This window comes from Ovis aries, chromosome 1 (genome assembly GCF_016772045.2).
Source record: "Ovis aries strain OAR_USU_Benz2616 breed Rambouillet chromosome 1, ARS-UI_Ramb_v3.0, whole genome shotgun sequence".
Classification (NCBI taxonomy): domain Eukaryota; kingdom Metazoa; phylum Chordata; class Mammalia; order Artiodactyla; family Bovidae; genus Ovis; species Ovis aries.
This window is the reverse complement of record NC_056054.1, coordinates 145,305,174-145,322,358: the sequence shown is the minus strand read 5'-3', so window position 1 is coordinate 145,322,358 and position 17,185 is coordinate 145,305,174. Positions and strand designations below refer to the sequence as shown.

The window sequence follows — 17,185 nt, the reverse complement described above, 5'->3', positions numbered from 1 at the left end:
TAAAAGTGCAAGGTGCACGTGTGTTAGAAGCAATTTTAAGAGAGATAAGGCTCAGAAAATAAAATAAGTTTATAGCTGTCCAACAGAAAAGTGACTGGTTGATTTATATAAAATTTAATATTAAGAAGAAAGTTAAGGGTTAAAAATAGAGTTATTTGCTTAAAATAAATAAGTTAACAGGATATATATTACAACATAGGGATTATAGCCCATATTTTATAACAACTATAAGTGAAATTTAACCTTTAAAAATTGTAAATCACTATGTTGTACCCCTGAAATGGCGATAATATTGCCCATCAACTATACTTCAATTTAAAAAGTAAAAAGCATTATTTGCTAGTGAGTAGACAAAATAAAACTTTTAATTAAAACTTCTTTATTTTTTAATATAAAATGAGCCAGATTTCATTTGATTGTTTTTCCAAATATGGCATAATTATCTAAAACTGAAAATTAGAACAAACATGCCCTGATCCTGAATTCCCCATTAAGTTATGGTCTGAGTCTTAGTCATCCAGCCATCAGGGGTTTCATTCTATTTATAAAAGGAAAAAGATAATGCCTGTTACATTTACTATAAAGGGATCCTGTGGGGGAAAAAGTCAATAGAATTGACATTGAAATATTTTGATATGTTTGAAATGTTTCAGAAATAAGATAATTCAAAACAAAAATAGGCAGTTTGGAATATTTGCTTTCTTGAGGTCTTGGGTGTACATATCTCACTAAACTGCATTTAAACTAACTGCTTTTAAAATAAAGTTATAAAAATGAAATTACTTAGCTTTTTGTTGTTGTTGTTGTTTTATTAGCTAAGTCATGTCTGACTCTTTTGCAATGGTCTATAACCCGCCAGGGGATTTCACAGGCAAGAATACTGGAGTTGGTTGCCATTTCCTTCTCCTGGGGATCTCCCCGATCCAGGGATCTAACCTAATCTGGTACAAAATGGCATTGCTAGCAAAAGTTCTAATGCTTATATCTCAAAGTACTTCACAGAATAAATTAGGGTTTTCAAATTCGTGTAGTGTTTTCCTGTTGGACTTACACATTTCAAGCACGGAGCGGGGTCCAGATTTCCTAGTACAAACCATAAATCTAGATACTGGATGCTTAAGAGCAAAAACTTTCATTGAGATGGCTAAGTAAGAAATTGTATGATTTTTTTTTTACTAAAAGATGCTTTCATACATAAACATAATGATATATTGTTGAGTATTTCAATACATATATATACAAGTTTTATAATCATGTGATACCATATAGCCTGTGAGTATAGTATCAGTTAATTGTATACATGAGACCATGAAATAGTATATCCAGGACTCCCATTTCAGCTATGTAAAGAAAAAAAAAAAGACTCATGCCTTCTGAAATATTTCAGTTATCTTATCTATGAACACCTACTAGTACATGCAAGAAGTTGAAAAGCACAAATTTTTTTAAAACTCAATTACTGCCATCTTCTTCACAAATAATTCTTGGATAAAATATTTCTTCAAAATAGAGAATACCAAAATTATATGATGCTGTTTAAATTGTGACACCAAATCCTCATGTATAAACCAGAAAACAAATCTAATGTATTCTGAAATTTGTTCTGGAAAACCATTCAAAAAATAAAGGTATGCAGTCAATGGTCAAGTAGATGCAAAGTCTTGATATATTGATTTACTAGTGCTATTTGGGTTACATGATTAATAAATAAATATAATATTAAGTGTCAAAGGCAGGACAAATCATTAGCTATTACTGATTATAAAATCTGAGCAAGATCTTCCAGTATATGAACATTTTGACTATAAACAGAAATCACTTCTCTTCTCTAGTACATTTTTTTATAAAAAAAAATATAATTGCTTTTGTTAGTATATTTTCCCCTACGTGCCTTGGGTAATGATCTCTGAATTTACCCTGGAAGCAAAAGAGTTAATATAAACTAAAGAGTATATTCATTTTAAAGCTGCCCAATAAAAATTAGATATAAAAAATAATATGTATAAATATATTAAATAGGTACATATAAACAGAACAGAAATAGGTACAATAATGAATTTATGCCTTATATTTGATGCCATGTTACACATAAACTCTTTATTTTAACATTGCCAATCATAATACTTGATTAGATTTCTTATTAAAAATTCAAATTTAAAATATGATCAGCATCATGGCCACCTTGCTTTAATATAATAGTATAATACCCACACTCTTTCAATATATTCAGTTTAGTCACTCAGTCGTGTCCGACTCTTTGTGACCTCATGGATTGCAGCATGTCAGGCCTCCCTGTCCATCACCAACTCCCGGAGTTCACTCAGACTCACGTGCATTGGGTCAGTGATGACATCCAGCCATCTCATCCTCTGTCGCCCCTTCTCCTCCTGCCCCCAATCCCTCCCAGCATCAGAGTCTTTTCCAATGAGTCAACGCTTCACATGAGGTGGCCAAAGTACTGGAGTTTCAGCTTCAGCATCATTCCTTCCAAAGAAATCCCAGGGCTGATCTCCTTCAATATATTAGGATGGCCAAAAATTTGTTGAGGTTTCTGTATGCTATAATGGAAAAATCCAAACAAACTTTTTGGCCAGCTCAATAAATAATTCTATTGCAACACCTTGGCTATACATTATTTTGATGAGCTTTCTCTGGAGAAGGTACAGTAAAAATTAGCCCAAGTGTTAACTTCTGTTCTTTAGGTATTAAGCACCCATGGGAATAAATCAAAGCTTACTAAAAATAAGTCAAAGTGCATGCCATTTATGAGATTCATTAAGTTTACTTACATGCCACTTCCAGAGATGCATTTCGACTCACTGCTTCACCAAGATAGTTCCTTGCAACACACACATAGCTTCCTTCATCCGGTTTACTTCTGCGCCCATGCACAATGCGCAAGAAGAATAAGGATCCGCTGGGCAGAAGCATCCTATGCGACCGGGGATCATCCTTGTCAGTCTCCACCCGCTCACCATCCTTGTACCACTCAATGGTGGGCGTTGGCCGGCCCTCGGCCTTACAGTTCAAAGTGGTGGGCTCTCCCTTAGAGACAATGACATCGGAAGGGTGCTCCACGATCCTTGGGGGAAAGTCTTCCTGGCGAAGACGAGATCCTACAAAACGTGACAAAATGAAGACAAGCTTTAATATTTCCTTATCTATAGCTTTTGTTTCACTTGGGTTCACATGGATGAAATTAAACAATTCAATTGTTCAAAATGCACTTACTACCATTTTATTTATGTTTCAGTCTTTTGTTCTTTATGCATCTCGTAAGTCACCCCAAGGTCCTTGTGGAACAAGACCATAGAGCAATAAATTAATATTTCAATTCTAATGAGTTAGGTTTAACATGTTCCATGAGTCATTTCAAACAAAAGTAAAGACAGCATGAAATTTTCATTTGGAACCAGTAAAATGGACAGGATACTAAGATGAGTCAGGTTAATTTCCTGTACTCAAAGGGCTTACTATTTACTGAAGGTGAAAGTCAAGTGGGCAAGTACCTAGAACAGACACATACAAACCATTATCACGCTGGCACTGTGCGATCAGAACTAACACAATGAAAGACTGGAACGTTATATACAAACAGTAACTAACTGCATTCAAGAGATGAGGAAGAAGCTTAACGACATAAATTGCCCACAACTGCGGAAGAAGCAAGCAGTAGAGCCAGGATTTGACCCTAGGTATCTCTGACTGAGGAACTCAAGTTAAATCACTATGCTGAAAGAAGTGTTGCATGGCAGTCCAAGAAATTCATTATAGGAAAAGATCTGGAAAAGTAATCTCAACTTTAACTAGAGCATAGTAAGAGGTTTCCCCCAAAGAAGGTAGCATTTAAATTGGGTTGTAAAGACAACCCACAAGATGAGAGAAAATATGTACAAATGAAGCAACTGACAAGGTATTAATCTCCACAATATACAAACAGTTCAAATAGCTCAGTATCAAAAAACAATTGTGACCCTATGGACTGTAGCCTGCCAAGCTCCTCCATCCATAGGATCTTCCAGGCAAGAACACTGGAGTGGGTTGCCATTGCCTTCTCCAGAAAAATGGGCAGAAGCCCTACACAGACATTCTTCCAAAGATATACATACAGCCAATCAATTTTTCCAAAGAAGACATACAGATGGCAAACACATACATGAAAATCTACTCAACATCACTATTTATTAGAGAAATGCAAATCAAGATTACAATGAGATATCACCTCACATCAATCAGAATGGCCATCATCAAAATATCTACAAATGATAAATGCTGAAGTGGGTGTGGAGAAAAGGGAAACCTCTTACACAGATGGTGGGAATGTAAACTGACAGAGCCACTATGGAGAAGTACAAAAGTTCCTCCAAAACTAAAAGCAGAACTACCATATGACCCAGCAATCCCATGCCTAGACATATACCCAGAGAAAACATTAATTTAAAAATATACATGCACCTCAATGTTCATTCCAACACTATGTACAACAGCCAGGACATGGAAGCAACCTAAATGTCCATCAGCAGAGGAATGGATAAAGAAGACATGGTACACATATACAAAGGAATATTACTCGGTCATAAAAAAGAATGAACCTGTGTCACTGGCAGAGAAGTGGATGGACCTAAAGACTGTCATACAGAGTGAAGTAAGTCAGAAAGAGAAAGACAAATATCACATATTAACACATATATGTGGAATCTAGAAAAATGGTACAGATGCTCTTATTTGAAAAGCAGAAAGAGAGACAAAGATGTACCAAACAAACACGTGAATACCAAGAGGGAAAGAGCAGGGCTGAACTGGGAGATTGGAACTGACATAAATACACTATTATGAATAAAACAGATTACTAACAAGAACCTTCTGTATAGCATAGCGAACTCTAATCTGTGAAAGGAAATCCAAAAAAGAGGGGATATATGTATATGCAAATATGACTCACTTTGCTATAGAGCAGAAACTGACATACCAGTGTAAAGCAACTATACTCCAATAAAAATACTAAAAATAAAGAGTAAATTGGGTTGTGAAGAATGAAAATAGTATGTCAACAGAAGGAGAAAAACATTCACACCAAAGAAACAGCATGAGCGAAAGGACACAGAAATGACTGTACATGCATAAAATAGTTCATAATCAGAGAGGAAGTTAACATGGAAGGTGAGGGTGAAAGGCAGTCACATGGCCAAAGACAAGAGGGCTTAAAATAACATGATATGGAATGTGACTTTTATTCTATATGGCTCACTGATTTCGAGGAGGCAGTGACATGACCAACCGGGTATTAGAAAGATTCTTTAATTACAGAGGCAAAAAGACAGGTGAGAGTTACCTCAATATCCTAGAGAACAGTAAAAAAGAACCTGCCATTTAGAAATAACACTTAATGTAGAAAAAAGGAGGAAAGTATAAGGTACATCATAAAATAAACACTTCGCAGAATTTGGTATTCACATGGTAAGAAAGAGTGACAGGTACCAATATCCTTCCTTTGACTACAGGGAAAGCACGGCCATTAAAAGTTAGAAGAAATACAAAGAGAAGGACCCATTTGGCATTTTAAGATGAAAATTTTGCATAATGTATTGTTTTGAATATTTTAATTTATAAAGTGTCAAAAGTCATTATTTGTGGAAAGTTGCTACCAGCTGCTACACCGCCAGCTGCTGCGAATAATTCTAAAGGAAATGCTAAGACAAATCTGTCTGGAGATGTAATGATCATCTAGATATGAGCTTTTAAAAGTTAGTTCTTACAATGTTCAAACCACTCATCTAATATTAGCATATTTCTTCTCAATAAACAAAAGTAATATTTACTCATCAATGTCATTCCAGTTAACTTTCAATATTAATTTGAAATTCATATTTTAATTTAATAAAGGGAATTTAATTTGGTAGTGAATGAACCTTTCCTTTTCTGAAGAGGATTAACTTTCAAAGGTTGCCGATTACCATTTGTTATCTCATCAGATTCTAGAAGGAACTTACACAGTACAACTGCTGCTGCTGCTGCTAAGTCCCTTCAGTCGTGTCCGACTCTGTGCGACCCCAGAGACAGCAGCCCACCAGGCTCCCCTGTCCCTGGGATTCTCCAGGCAAGAACACTGGAGTGGGTACAACTACTAGGTATTTAAAGCAAGAGTAATTTACAGTGCATAGGACAAAATTTAAGAAAAAAAAAAAAAAAGGAACAACAGAGACTCAAAGTATTTAAAAATGGACAGGGAATCACATCCTGAATCACGATAATAAAGAAGGTTATATGCTATAAGTATTAAGGCCCTAACAGCTTGCCAGGTGGTGCTAGTTGTAAAGATCCAGCCTGCCAATTGCAAGAGAACCTGCGTCTCCATGTTTTAGACTGCTAATTTACTACATCTCATAGTTCACTGCCTTATTAGGTAGTTGGCATGGATAAGGTCTGAACGGGACTTGAAATACACTAACACATTAAATAAAATACAAGATAATAGACTAATAAGAGAACTAGAGGCAAAACATCTAAGGAACTTAGCAATAGAATTTAGAATCCAGCAAGCTCTCAGAGAATTTTACTCACTTATTACTAAGACATATGTAAACTATTCTAGGGCTGTCACATTTAGGTATTATTCTAGTAACTTTACTGCTATAAAAAATTCAAAATCTAAATGTAAGAGTTGAAATTATCAAACAATGGAAAGAAATTATAGGAGAAAATTTTTTATGACTTCAGTTTGTCAAAACCTTCATGAATATGACACCAAAATCATATGTAACAAAAATATCTGTCCTTGAAAAAATGATTTGAAAAAGGAAAAACAATCCACAGAATCAAAAATTTGCAAATCATATATCTGATAGAAGACTTATATCTAGACTATATAAAGAGCTCTTACAACTCAATAAAAGTGTAAATAACCAAATTTTTAAGTGGACAAAGGATTTGAAAAGACATTCATCCCAAAATATAGACAAAAGGCCAATAAGCACATGAAAAGATGCTCAACATTGTATGTGTCAAATGCAAGTCGAAACCATGAGATACACTTCACATCCACTAGGATGGCAATAATCCAAAAAATGTAAAATGAAAAGTACTGTCTGGAATGTTGAAAAATTCAGTGTCTCATATATTGCTGGTGGGAATGCAGAATGGTTCAGCAACTTTGAAAAACTATCCAGAGTTCCTCAAAAAGTTTTGGAATTAACATATGACCCAGCAATGCCACTGCCTGGCACATAACCCAAGAGAAATGAAATCTTATGTCCACACAAAAACCTGTATATGAATGTACTGTAACACTCATAGCATCATTATTCATAATATATATATTTTTTTTTTAGTGGAAAGAATCCAAATGTCCCTTAAAAGATGAGTGGATAAATAAATGTTACATATGCACATAATGGAATGTTATTCAAGAGTAAAAATGATTGAACTGATAAACATTGATAAACACTTTAACATAAGTGAACCCTGAAAATATTATGCTAAGTGAAGGAAGCTAGTCACAAAATGATTCCACTTACAAAAATGCCCAGAATAGTTAAATTCGTAGAAACAAAAAGGTTTGTGGTTGTCTAGGATAGGAAATAGGGGCAAGAGGTGAAGGGGGACTGGAGAATCTTTGGGGAGTGGTGAAAATATTCTAAAATTGACAATGGTGATGGTTGGAAAGCTCCATGAAAATAGTAAAAACTATTATATGCTTTAAATGAGTAAAATATGTACGGATAGTATCTCAATAAAGTAGTTCTTAAAAGTCATATACAAAGGCACTGTGGAACATTTAATACAAGGCATTGTAACAATTCAGGTTCACTCTGGCCAACAATTGGGTTATTTTCCTCATTTACAGTTTTATGTTTTAAATGTAATCACCAGGCCAGCAATAACCAATAGGGCATAAAATAAAAGTAAAAGGTCTTACAAGTCAGATAGGTGATGGATAGACTTGTAAGGAGGTAGATAGATAAGTAGACAGAATTGGAAATATGCAAACACATTGCTGTGGTTTAGTCACTCAGTTGAGACCTGATTCTTTTGCGACCCCATTAACCTGTAGCCAACCAGGCTCCTCTTTCCATGGGATTTCCCAGGCAAGAATACTGTGGATTGCATTTCCTTCTCCAACCCAAAGATCTAAACCTGCATTTCCTTCATTGTCAGACTTCTTACCACTGAGCAACCGGGGAAGCCCATGCAAAACACAGTTTCCATGTAAATTTCAAGATGTTATCAAAATTGAGGGAATTAATTTTGAACTCTCTTAAATTCAGACATTACCCAACTATAGAAGTCACCTGTAAGATGAATAAGCCTTAGATAGGTCTGTGAATTCTTTTGAAATTGTGCATAAAAACGGGTATTTTTTTGTGGGCAGGAGGGAGAGGTGGCTAGTGGGACAACAGCATTCAATAAATTTTCAGAGGGGTCTGAGGCTTTAAAAGTACGAAGAATCACTAAAATACTATGACCAAAACAAACCCATTATTTGTTTAAAACACAAAAACAAAAATAGCTGAGTTGTCAGCTAGTCACTGGGGATTAAAAACTGAACAGTAGAGGGGGCTGTTCATTACATGAAATGCTATTAGCCTCTAAAGGTTTGCTATCCAAGGGGACATCAGAAACAGGATCCCCAGCCTACCCCAGACCCAGAGCATCAGAATCTACATTTTAAAGATTCCCTGGCAATGCATATGTGCAGTAAAGTTTGAGAAGCACTGCTCTAAACAGTTTTCATATGGTCTTCAGCTATGGATCGTTTAACATGTTTTACCTGTTGCTTTAAAAAAAAAAAGTGGAGGAGGAAAAAGCAGAAGGTGAAGGAAGAAAGAGACCATGTATTGTCTGCAAAGCTTGAAATATTGCGTGCGATCTGATTTTCTGCAGAAAAAGCTTACCAATCCTGCTCTAAAGCACCTGTTTACTAATTTCCAATAATAATTTTAGTTTCTTTTTTATACTGGACCATAGAAATTTTTTCTCCAGATTTCACATGAAAAAATATATACTTCAACAGAGGAAAAAAACACTTGGCTCATATCATGGGAAATATTCAGGATCTCTTTCGGTCAGGCAGCTAAGCACTATATCAGAATCACTATCTGCAATTCTAACTTTGCTTGCAGTTAACAGCAAGTCTGAACATCATTTTAGATCTCAGTTATGAATTGTGCAACAAAATAGCCAAGTTTTAATTTGTATTCAACAGTTCTTAACTATTATAAAGATATAGAAAATGAGTCACAGGGCACTATAGGTGAATGTTCAAATGTTTACTTTTACTGTATAAGCAAGCAAGCTATACAACAGTGAAGTGACTTGTCCATAACTGAATAGCTGGTAGAGGCAGAATTAGAACTCCAGGCCTTTCATCTAAAATGTATTAGCCTTTTGAAAATGCTGAAGTTTAAGTGAAGCATGTACCTGACAATGTGACTAATTGCGAAACCCCTTCTAAAACTCATTTTAATAAAATGAGTCAAATAAATAACTCTAGTGGCAATATAAGGACTTCCCAGGTGGTACAGTGGTAAAAAAATCCACCTACTAATGCAGAAAATATGGGTTCATTTCCTGGGTTGGGAAGATCCCCTGGAGAAGGAAATGGCAACTCATTCCAGTGTTCTTGCCTGGGAAACTCCACGGAAGGAGGAGCCTGGTGGGCTGCAGTCCATGGGGTTGCAAAGAGTCCAACACAACTGAGCATACAGCCAGAGACGATCTTGTTTTATCAAAGCATGATTCTCAGACTATCAGCATCAAAATCACCTGGGATATTTCTTTAAAATGGAGTGTCTTGGTCTCTACAGCGAGCAGAATGCACCAGGAGCTACAAGTGGAAGGGTCTGAGAAGCTGCAGTTATAGCATGCCTACTAGGAGACGTGCATGCACTTAGACCTGGCTAGATGCAAGCACTCCACAGAAATATCAAATTAGTAAACTGAACGGACATACATCTTTGAATAGTCTTCTAAGCACCCAAATTTACATAATGGATTATTTCTGCTTCTCAGAGACTCTCAATGATTTTGCAATGATTTTAGTAAAATAGTAAAAAACAAATTTAATAGTTTATTAACACTTTTTTTTTAGTTTTTTATTTTTTAAATTTTAATATCTTTAATTCTTACATGCGTTCCCAAACATGAACCCCCCCTCCCACCTCCCCTCCCCATAACATCTCTCTGGGTCATAAACTTTGAAGAATTAGAGGTGAAGTAAAAAGCATTAATTCATGAATATATTTAAAATTAATTTTATTTAGTAAAACACCACTCATTTGCAGTGAGTGCCATAGAACTATGTCTTCAGAAGTGATTCCAATTATATAATAAAACAAAGGAGGACAAAGCACTTAGAATACTTTTGATTCCATTTCTTGTATTTAAAAGTAAACTGCTTCTGCCTCCTTATTGAATTGGAATATATTATTTCTTGGCTCTAAGCTTTAGTTTTCATTCATATACTCAATAGCTATATCCAGTTAAGCAACACTTTTCAAACTTCTCTGAATTTTCCCTCCAATAAAATTTCTGTGCAGTGGCTATTTTTCTTAAAAACATATAATGTGTGGCAACCGTGCCTCAGATGGTAAAGAATTCTCCTGCAATGTAGGGGAGTCGGGTTTGATCCATTGGTTGAGAAGATCCCCTGGAGAAGGAAATGGCTACCCCACTCCAGTATCCTTGCCTGGAGAATCCCAGGGACAGAAGAGCTTGGTGGGCTAGAGTCCATGGGGGTCTCAAAAAGTCAGACACTACTGAGTGACTAACATTTTTACTTGCATAAAAGTATGTTTGAACAAACTATTTTTTTTAATAGTAAAATAAGGTGACAAAATTTTTCTATGATTAAGTTCTGCATGTGACCAGAGATACTTTCTGAAGGTATCCCCCCACCAGTTTTGACGCACATAGTACAACATGAAAAAGTGAAGCTAGGATGACCCATTACAAAAAAGAGGTGGTGTGGTACGATTATAGGAATGGATTATTGACAGGCAAATATTTATGCCCCACTTTCACCGGATACAAATCAGATGACCAATGTCTCACGATTTGGTTTAGATGAGTAGGAGAAATCACACATACAGATGTAGTGAGCATCCAGTATATCTTATATTTCTCTTCTATAAACTAGTACAGATGTTCTTTCCAAAACATGACCCTTAAAATGAATCACTTTGACAAGTATCTCTTTTCTGAGGTCGCGCTTATGGTAATTTTTTCTGCATGGTAAATTTTAGCTAGACCAGGCTGATCACTTTACACTAGATTTCAAAAGGATTAAAGCTGTTACTGGTTTCCATTTTACCAAAATAAACCCTATTCAAAATTTTCTCCACAGAAAGAAACATATCTCAGTACCATTACTAATGCTATCCACATTGATCAGTGAGCTAATCAAGTCTGTACTTAGAACTTTACTGTCCTTGAATTTTTCTTGATGATAAAGTTTCAGTGTACTTCCCTTGTGAGAGAGGGGAAATACAAAAGGGATATTAAAAAAACTCTTTTTCCTATGATGTGATAAGATGTGGTGAGAAAGCTTATGTTTGGAAAATACAAAGACTGTTTTATCCATTCGAACCTCATTAAGACTCTCTCAGGAGATGATCTAATTTGGCAATGAACTAAAGACATAAAATTCTTGTTTCTTCTGGAAGCACAGCAGTGTTTCTTAAAAAAAAAAGTTTAAACTAGAAAAGATGTCAAAATTAAATTGAGACCAATACATACTACTCATTACAAAAATTCTAAACGGCTTTTAATGTCATAAAACTAAAGGGCCAAGGGTATGAAAGGGAACTGACAAAGACTGAAAACAATTTAATCTCAAACTTGGCAGCCTTAACCCTAAAAGTTCCAGTTGTACAGTATGGCATCTAGTATCATCCCCACGTACCCAGTCTTCCAGGTTAACTAGGTGAAACACTGAGCTACCAGAGACCCTCTTGTCCATTTTATAGTTGACAAGGAGGGAAAAAATACAGAAACAATAATCGAAGTTTCTTTCCCGAAACCTGAGGCTAGAATCCTTTGCCTTAGCTGTGAGTCCACGCTTTGTATTTCTTCTTTATCTCTCCTTCTTCTTCCCATATTTTGGATGAGTCTGCAATGAAATATCACCACCTCACACCCGTGAGAATGGCCATCATCAAAAAATCTATGAACACGAAATGCTGGAGAGGTTGCAGAAAAAAAGGAACCCTCTCGCACTGTTGGTGGAGATGTAAATTGATACAGCCACTATGGTGAACTGCATGGAGATTCCTTAAAAACTCGAAATAAAACTACCATATGACCCATCAATCCCCCTACTGGGCGTAAACCCTGTGAAAACCATAACTCAAAAAGACACACATACCCCAGTGTTCACTGCAGCACTATTTACAACAGCCAGGACATGGAAGCAACCTAAATCCCCATAGACAGATAAATGGATGAAGAAGATATGATACATACAAGCAATGGAATATTACTCGGCTATAAAAAAGAATGAATTCGAGTCAGTGGAACTGAGGTAGATAAACCTAGAGCCTGTTACACAGAGTGAAGTAAGTCAGAAAGAGAAAAAAATGTACTGCATATTAACACATATATATGGAATCTAGAAGAATGGTACCAGTGATCCAATTTGCAGGGCAGGAATAGTGACATAGACAAAGAGAACAGACTTGGCACAGGAGGGGAAGGAGAGGATGGGACAGATGGAGAGAGTAGCGCTGGACACATACATTACCGTATGTAAAATAAAGAGCTAGTGGACGTTGCTGTAGCACACAGGGAGCTCAATCCAGTGCTGGGGGACAACCTAGAGCGGTGGTAGGGGGAGGGTGGGAGGGAGGCTCACGAGGGAGGGGCTGTATGTACACTCAAGGCTGATTCATGGTGGTGTATGGCAGGAACCAACACAACATTGTAAAGCAATTATCCTCCACTTAAAAATAAATTTTAAAAAAGAGAAAAAGATATAAAAGTCTAAAATAAAAAGTCTCAGCATTTCCCTGATGGTCCAGGGGCTAAGACTCCATGCTGCCAACGCAGGGGGCCTGGGTTCCATCCCTGGTCAGGGAACTAGATCCCACATTCCACAACTAAAGATTCCATATGCCACAACTAAAACCCAGCATGGCCAAATAACTAAATATATATATTTTTTAGTAAACTAAAGTCTTAAGTACTAGATTTCTGTTATTGTTCTTTTTTTATTTGTTTTAGTGTGCTTCACTTTTTTTTTTTTTCTCCTTGCCATTGTGTCATTAGGGACATGACCTTAAGCAAGTTACCTAAATTTCCTTATGGTACCATTTCTTACCCCAAAACTGAGGCAACTAGAAGAGCAAATTGCCACAAGTTCATCGTTTTATAACATGATTACACTCTTTATGGCTGTTCCATCATAATGGACATGCCCATAAGAAAAGATAATAGGTAGCGATTTAAATTTACTACCACAGAGCACATTTTTAAAGATACACACTATAGATTAATGTTCACACTTTTAATATAAGTAGAGACTGGAAAGGTTTGCCCGTCATAGGTGTTATGGCCACTATCAAAAAGCAATGAGTGTCAAAATGCTTTCGTAGAGCACCCTCCAAAGGTTATGAATAATTTAAAAGCTTATGTTTAAAAAGCAGTTCATGTAACATCTGGCATTTCCTCTTAAATTTCTGTTAAATTTGTTTACATAGCCAATAAATACACAGTGCTATAAATCATTTAAACCAAAGACCAACTGGCAAAGCATAGATACTTCTCTTATAAGTAAATTGCCCATCAATTATTGAAAATATAATCTTAGTCAAAGATATTTAAAATTTCCTTCCTTATTCAGTGTGAATATTTGCTACTTCAGGATAAGGTAACTAAGGCTGACTTCATAAAACGTTTTCTCTGAATTTCACAATTGTATTTCAGGTTTTTCTGTATTCGTAGAAGAGATTACTGAAAATATTAAAAGTGGAACTCGTATTCCCTCTTCTTTACCGCCTCATGTTATTCAGTGCCTTAATTACAAAGGTTTTAATTTCTCATTGTAATATTTCATTTTCTGGCTGCCTACATCCAGGGCACTGAGCCACTGACCTCGTGTGAGCAGGTGGGCCCAAATGACCAAACACCAGAGGAAAGGCAGGACTACTTTGGGTAAATTGGAAACAAAAGCAGAAAGCAATGACCCAGAAAGATGTTATGGGGAGGGAGGTGGGAGGGGGTTCATGTTTGGGAATGCATGTAAGAATTAAAGATTTTAAAATTTAAAAAATAAAAAAAAATAAAAAAATAAAAAAAAAATAAATAAAATTAAAAAAAAAAAAAAAAAAAAAGCAGGGGTTAAATACACGAGAATACCTATACAAAACTGAAGAGAAATTTTGAAACCACAAATCTCTAAGTTTCCAGTAAGCTTATAGTAATGATTTTCTCCTGAGAAATAAAAAATAATAATTTCCCACTTTATAAATTCATTTTCCAACAGTTCAGTAAGGAGATAACATATTAACCTGGACATTCATCCAAAACTATTTCAAATCAATTTGTTACGTCTTCCCATGGTTGAAGGCATTCTTTAAAGAGTGATTTGCCATCAAATCAGAGGTTTCCATGGGTTATGCAGATTTGCCTTATAGTGATAAAAACAATATTTCAGAAAGATATCTTTGAAATTTAGCTTCTTACTGTCATATTTATAATATTTTCATGTGGTTTAAAGTTGCATTTGGCTTTATAAAAGATGATGCAATGAAACAATCTCCAACTTCACTGAACTGTTTAAAAACTGTTTAATTTTCTAAAGACCATCAGTATTTATCTGGTGGAGACCATGAGTGGGTTTTCAGAAAAAGACATTCTGCTTACATAAACTCCTAGTAGACTGATAACATTCTGGCCTTCTATTTCCTAAGCACTTATATTCTGAAAATTCGGTGGCAGTCACATTCATCTTAGCAAACGCAGAGCCAAAGGTCCCAGGGTCACTGTCACAAGCACCATTCCCACCAGCACTGATATTTTTACACCTGTGCAAAGCTTTGTTAAATATTTAGTTTCTGATAAACTTGCCTAAAACTCGACATAGTTTCCTCATATCTGAACTATTTTATTTTAAAGTTAAATTGAGATTCAGTAACCATAGTTAAAATTGTAAAGTTCATTTACTTGATAGTTTACTAAGGATTTTGAAGCAGATTGGAGAATGTTAATACAACCCAGACATTTTCTTTAAAGAATAATGCCAAATCATTACCCCCAAAATTACAACTGTCATTATACATAATATCATATATATTAGCTGTGTGATCTCAAAATCATATTCACAATGATTAATTTTAGATTTGTTCACTTCTATTTGCCATCTGACTACCGAAGTTGTCCTAACATGAATCTCATTGTACTACCCCATTATCTTTTTAAAATATGGTTCTTAAAACATGGATTACCTTATGTGGAATAGAAGTAAAATTATGGAATGGAGGATGGCACCTCAGGTATTGGGGCAAAATTTTGTTTGCACGTATATATGTGTTTAAGAAATAATAAAGCATAACTTCGACAATTAACATAGATTCTCTGTCTTTGAAATGAGTATAACTTGCATTGTTCTTGTCCAAAGGCAAGACAGGAGTATAAAACCAGGCAAGTTTCTTACCTTCTGCATACCTTGGTTTCCTTATCTATGAAACACTGCAGTACTGACCTAATTTTGTTATGAACACTACGTGAGATTTTTCAATGTGCTGAGCACACAGTCAGCACTCAGTGAATGTTCACTAATATTAACATTACTGTAATGTATACTTGTTTTATTATATAACGTCTATCACTATACTCACAGGAATCTGTGACCCCACAAAGCCAAAGACTACCATCTACAAGACAAATACAAGAGTAAGTCATTTTTTGTGCAATAGTAAGTCATTCAAAAAACAGCTTCAGCTTTTGCTTATCGTCTATTATGATTTTTCCACTACTGCCTGTTATTACCCACAAATCAAAGTGAAGTGAAAGTCGCTCAGTCATATCTGACTTTTTGCAACTCCATGGACTATACAGTCCATGGAATTTGCCAGGCCAGAATGCTGGAGTGGGTAGCCTTTCCCTTCTCCAGGGGATCTTCCCAACCCAGGGATCGAACGCAAGTCTCCTGCATTACAGGCAGATTCTTTACCAGCTGAGCCATAGGGAAGCCCCAGAATACTGGAGTGGGGTGCCCAAGAATACTGGAGTGGGTACTCTATCTCTTCTCCAGAGAATCTTCCCAACCCAGTAATCAAACTGGGGTCTCCTGCATTGTAGGCAGATTCTTTACCAATTGAGCTATCAGGCAAATGAAATGCAGAATAATTTGTAAACCACGCAAGGTCAAAGGTCAATCAAATCAAAGATCATGCTGAATAATATACCTCACCTACTTTTCCCTGAAGCCTATATGTTTTCAACAACTCTGCATCTTAGATTTGCCACATACTCTATCAAGCTCCAAAGATGAAAATATTAGGTGCTCAATCAATATTTTATATAAATGCATGACTATATCACTTTAGCCATTCTATCAGTGGAGCTATAGGTAGCTGGATTTTGATACAAAAACTGCGTAACAACTAAAGACTGCTTCTACTGTGTTTCCTGACAAACTGGATGGGGGGTTCTTTAGTACAGGCATCACTGTAAATTATATTCATTGGAATTTAATTAAATATCAATATTTAACAATTCTTTATGTCTCTATTTTATTGAAATGGGTTATACCAATACTGATAACTCTTCCTTATGTTAATCTTGAAACCATTATGTGATTATCACATGGAAAGAATCTATCTTTTGGCTACTTTTCCATTATAAATTTAATAAGAAATAAAGATTATGAGAAGAATGTTTTGAGGAAAACAACACATGATCTAAATTAAATGACAAACAGAAGTATTATCAGAACACTATCTTTATATTAACCTTTGCCTAATTTAAGGGCCTTCCTGGTGGCTCAAACAGTAAAGAATCTGTCTGCAATGTGGGAGACCTGGGTTCAGTCCCTAGGTTGGGAAGATCCCCTGGAGAAAAGAACAGCTACTCAATCCAGTATTCTGGCCCCGAAAATTCCATGGACTGTAAAGTCCATGGGGTTGCAAAGAGTTGCAGAGTAGGACACAACTGAGCAACTTTCACACACAAACTTAGTTTAAAATAGTGG

The 17,185-nt window shown here is 35.8% G+C and overlaps 1 protein-coding gene across 45 annotated transcripts in view; it reads right to left on the bottom strand.

Moving 5' to 3' along the window:
- ROBO2 (roundabout guidance receptor 2) overlaps positions 1–17,185 on the bottom strand; it is a 669,055-nt gene that overhangs the window by 593,124 nt on the left and 58,746 nt on the right. For all 45 annotated transcript variants that reach the window (XM_060416312.1, XM_042230259.1, XM_042230263.1 and 42 more), the window contains exon 2: positions 2,790–3,116. In XM_060416312.1, the coding sequence (XP_060272295.1) occupies positions 2,790–3,116 (327 nt within the window). The remainder of the gene's footprint in view (positions 1–2,789; positions 3,117–17,185) is intronic.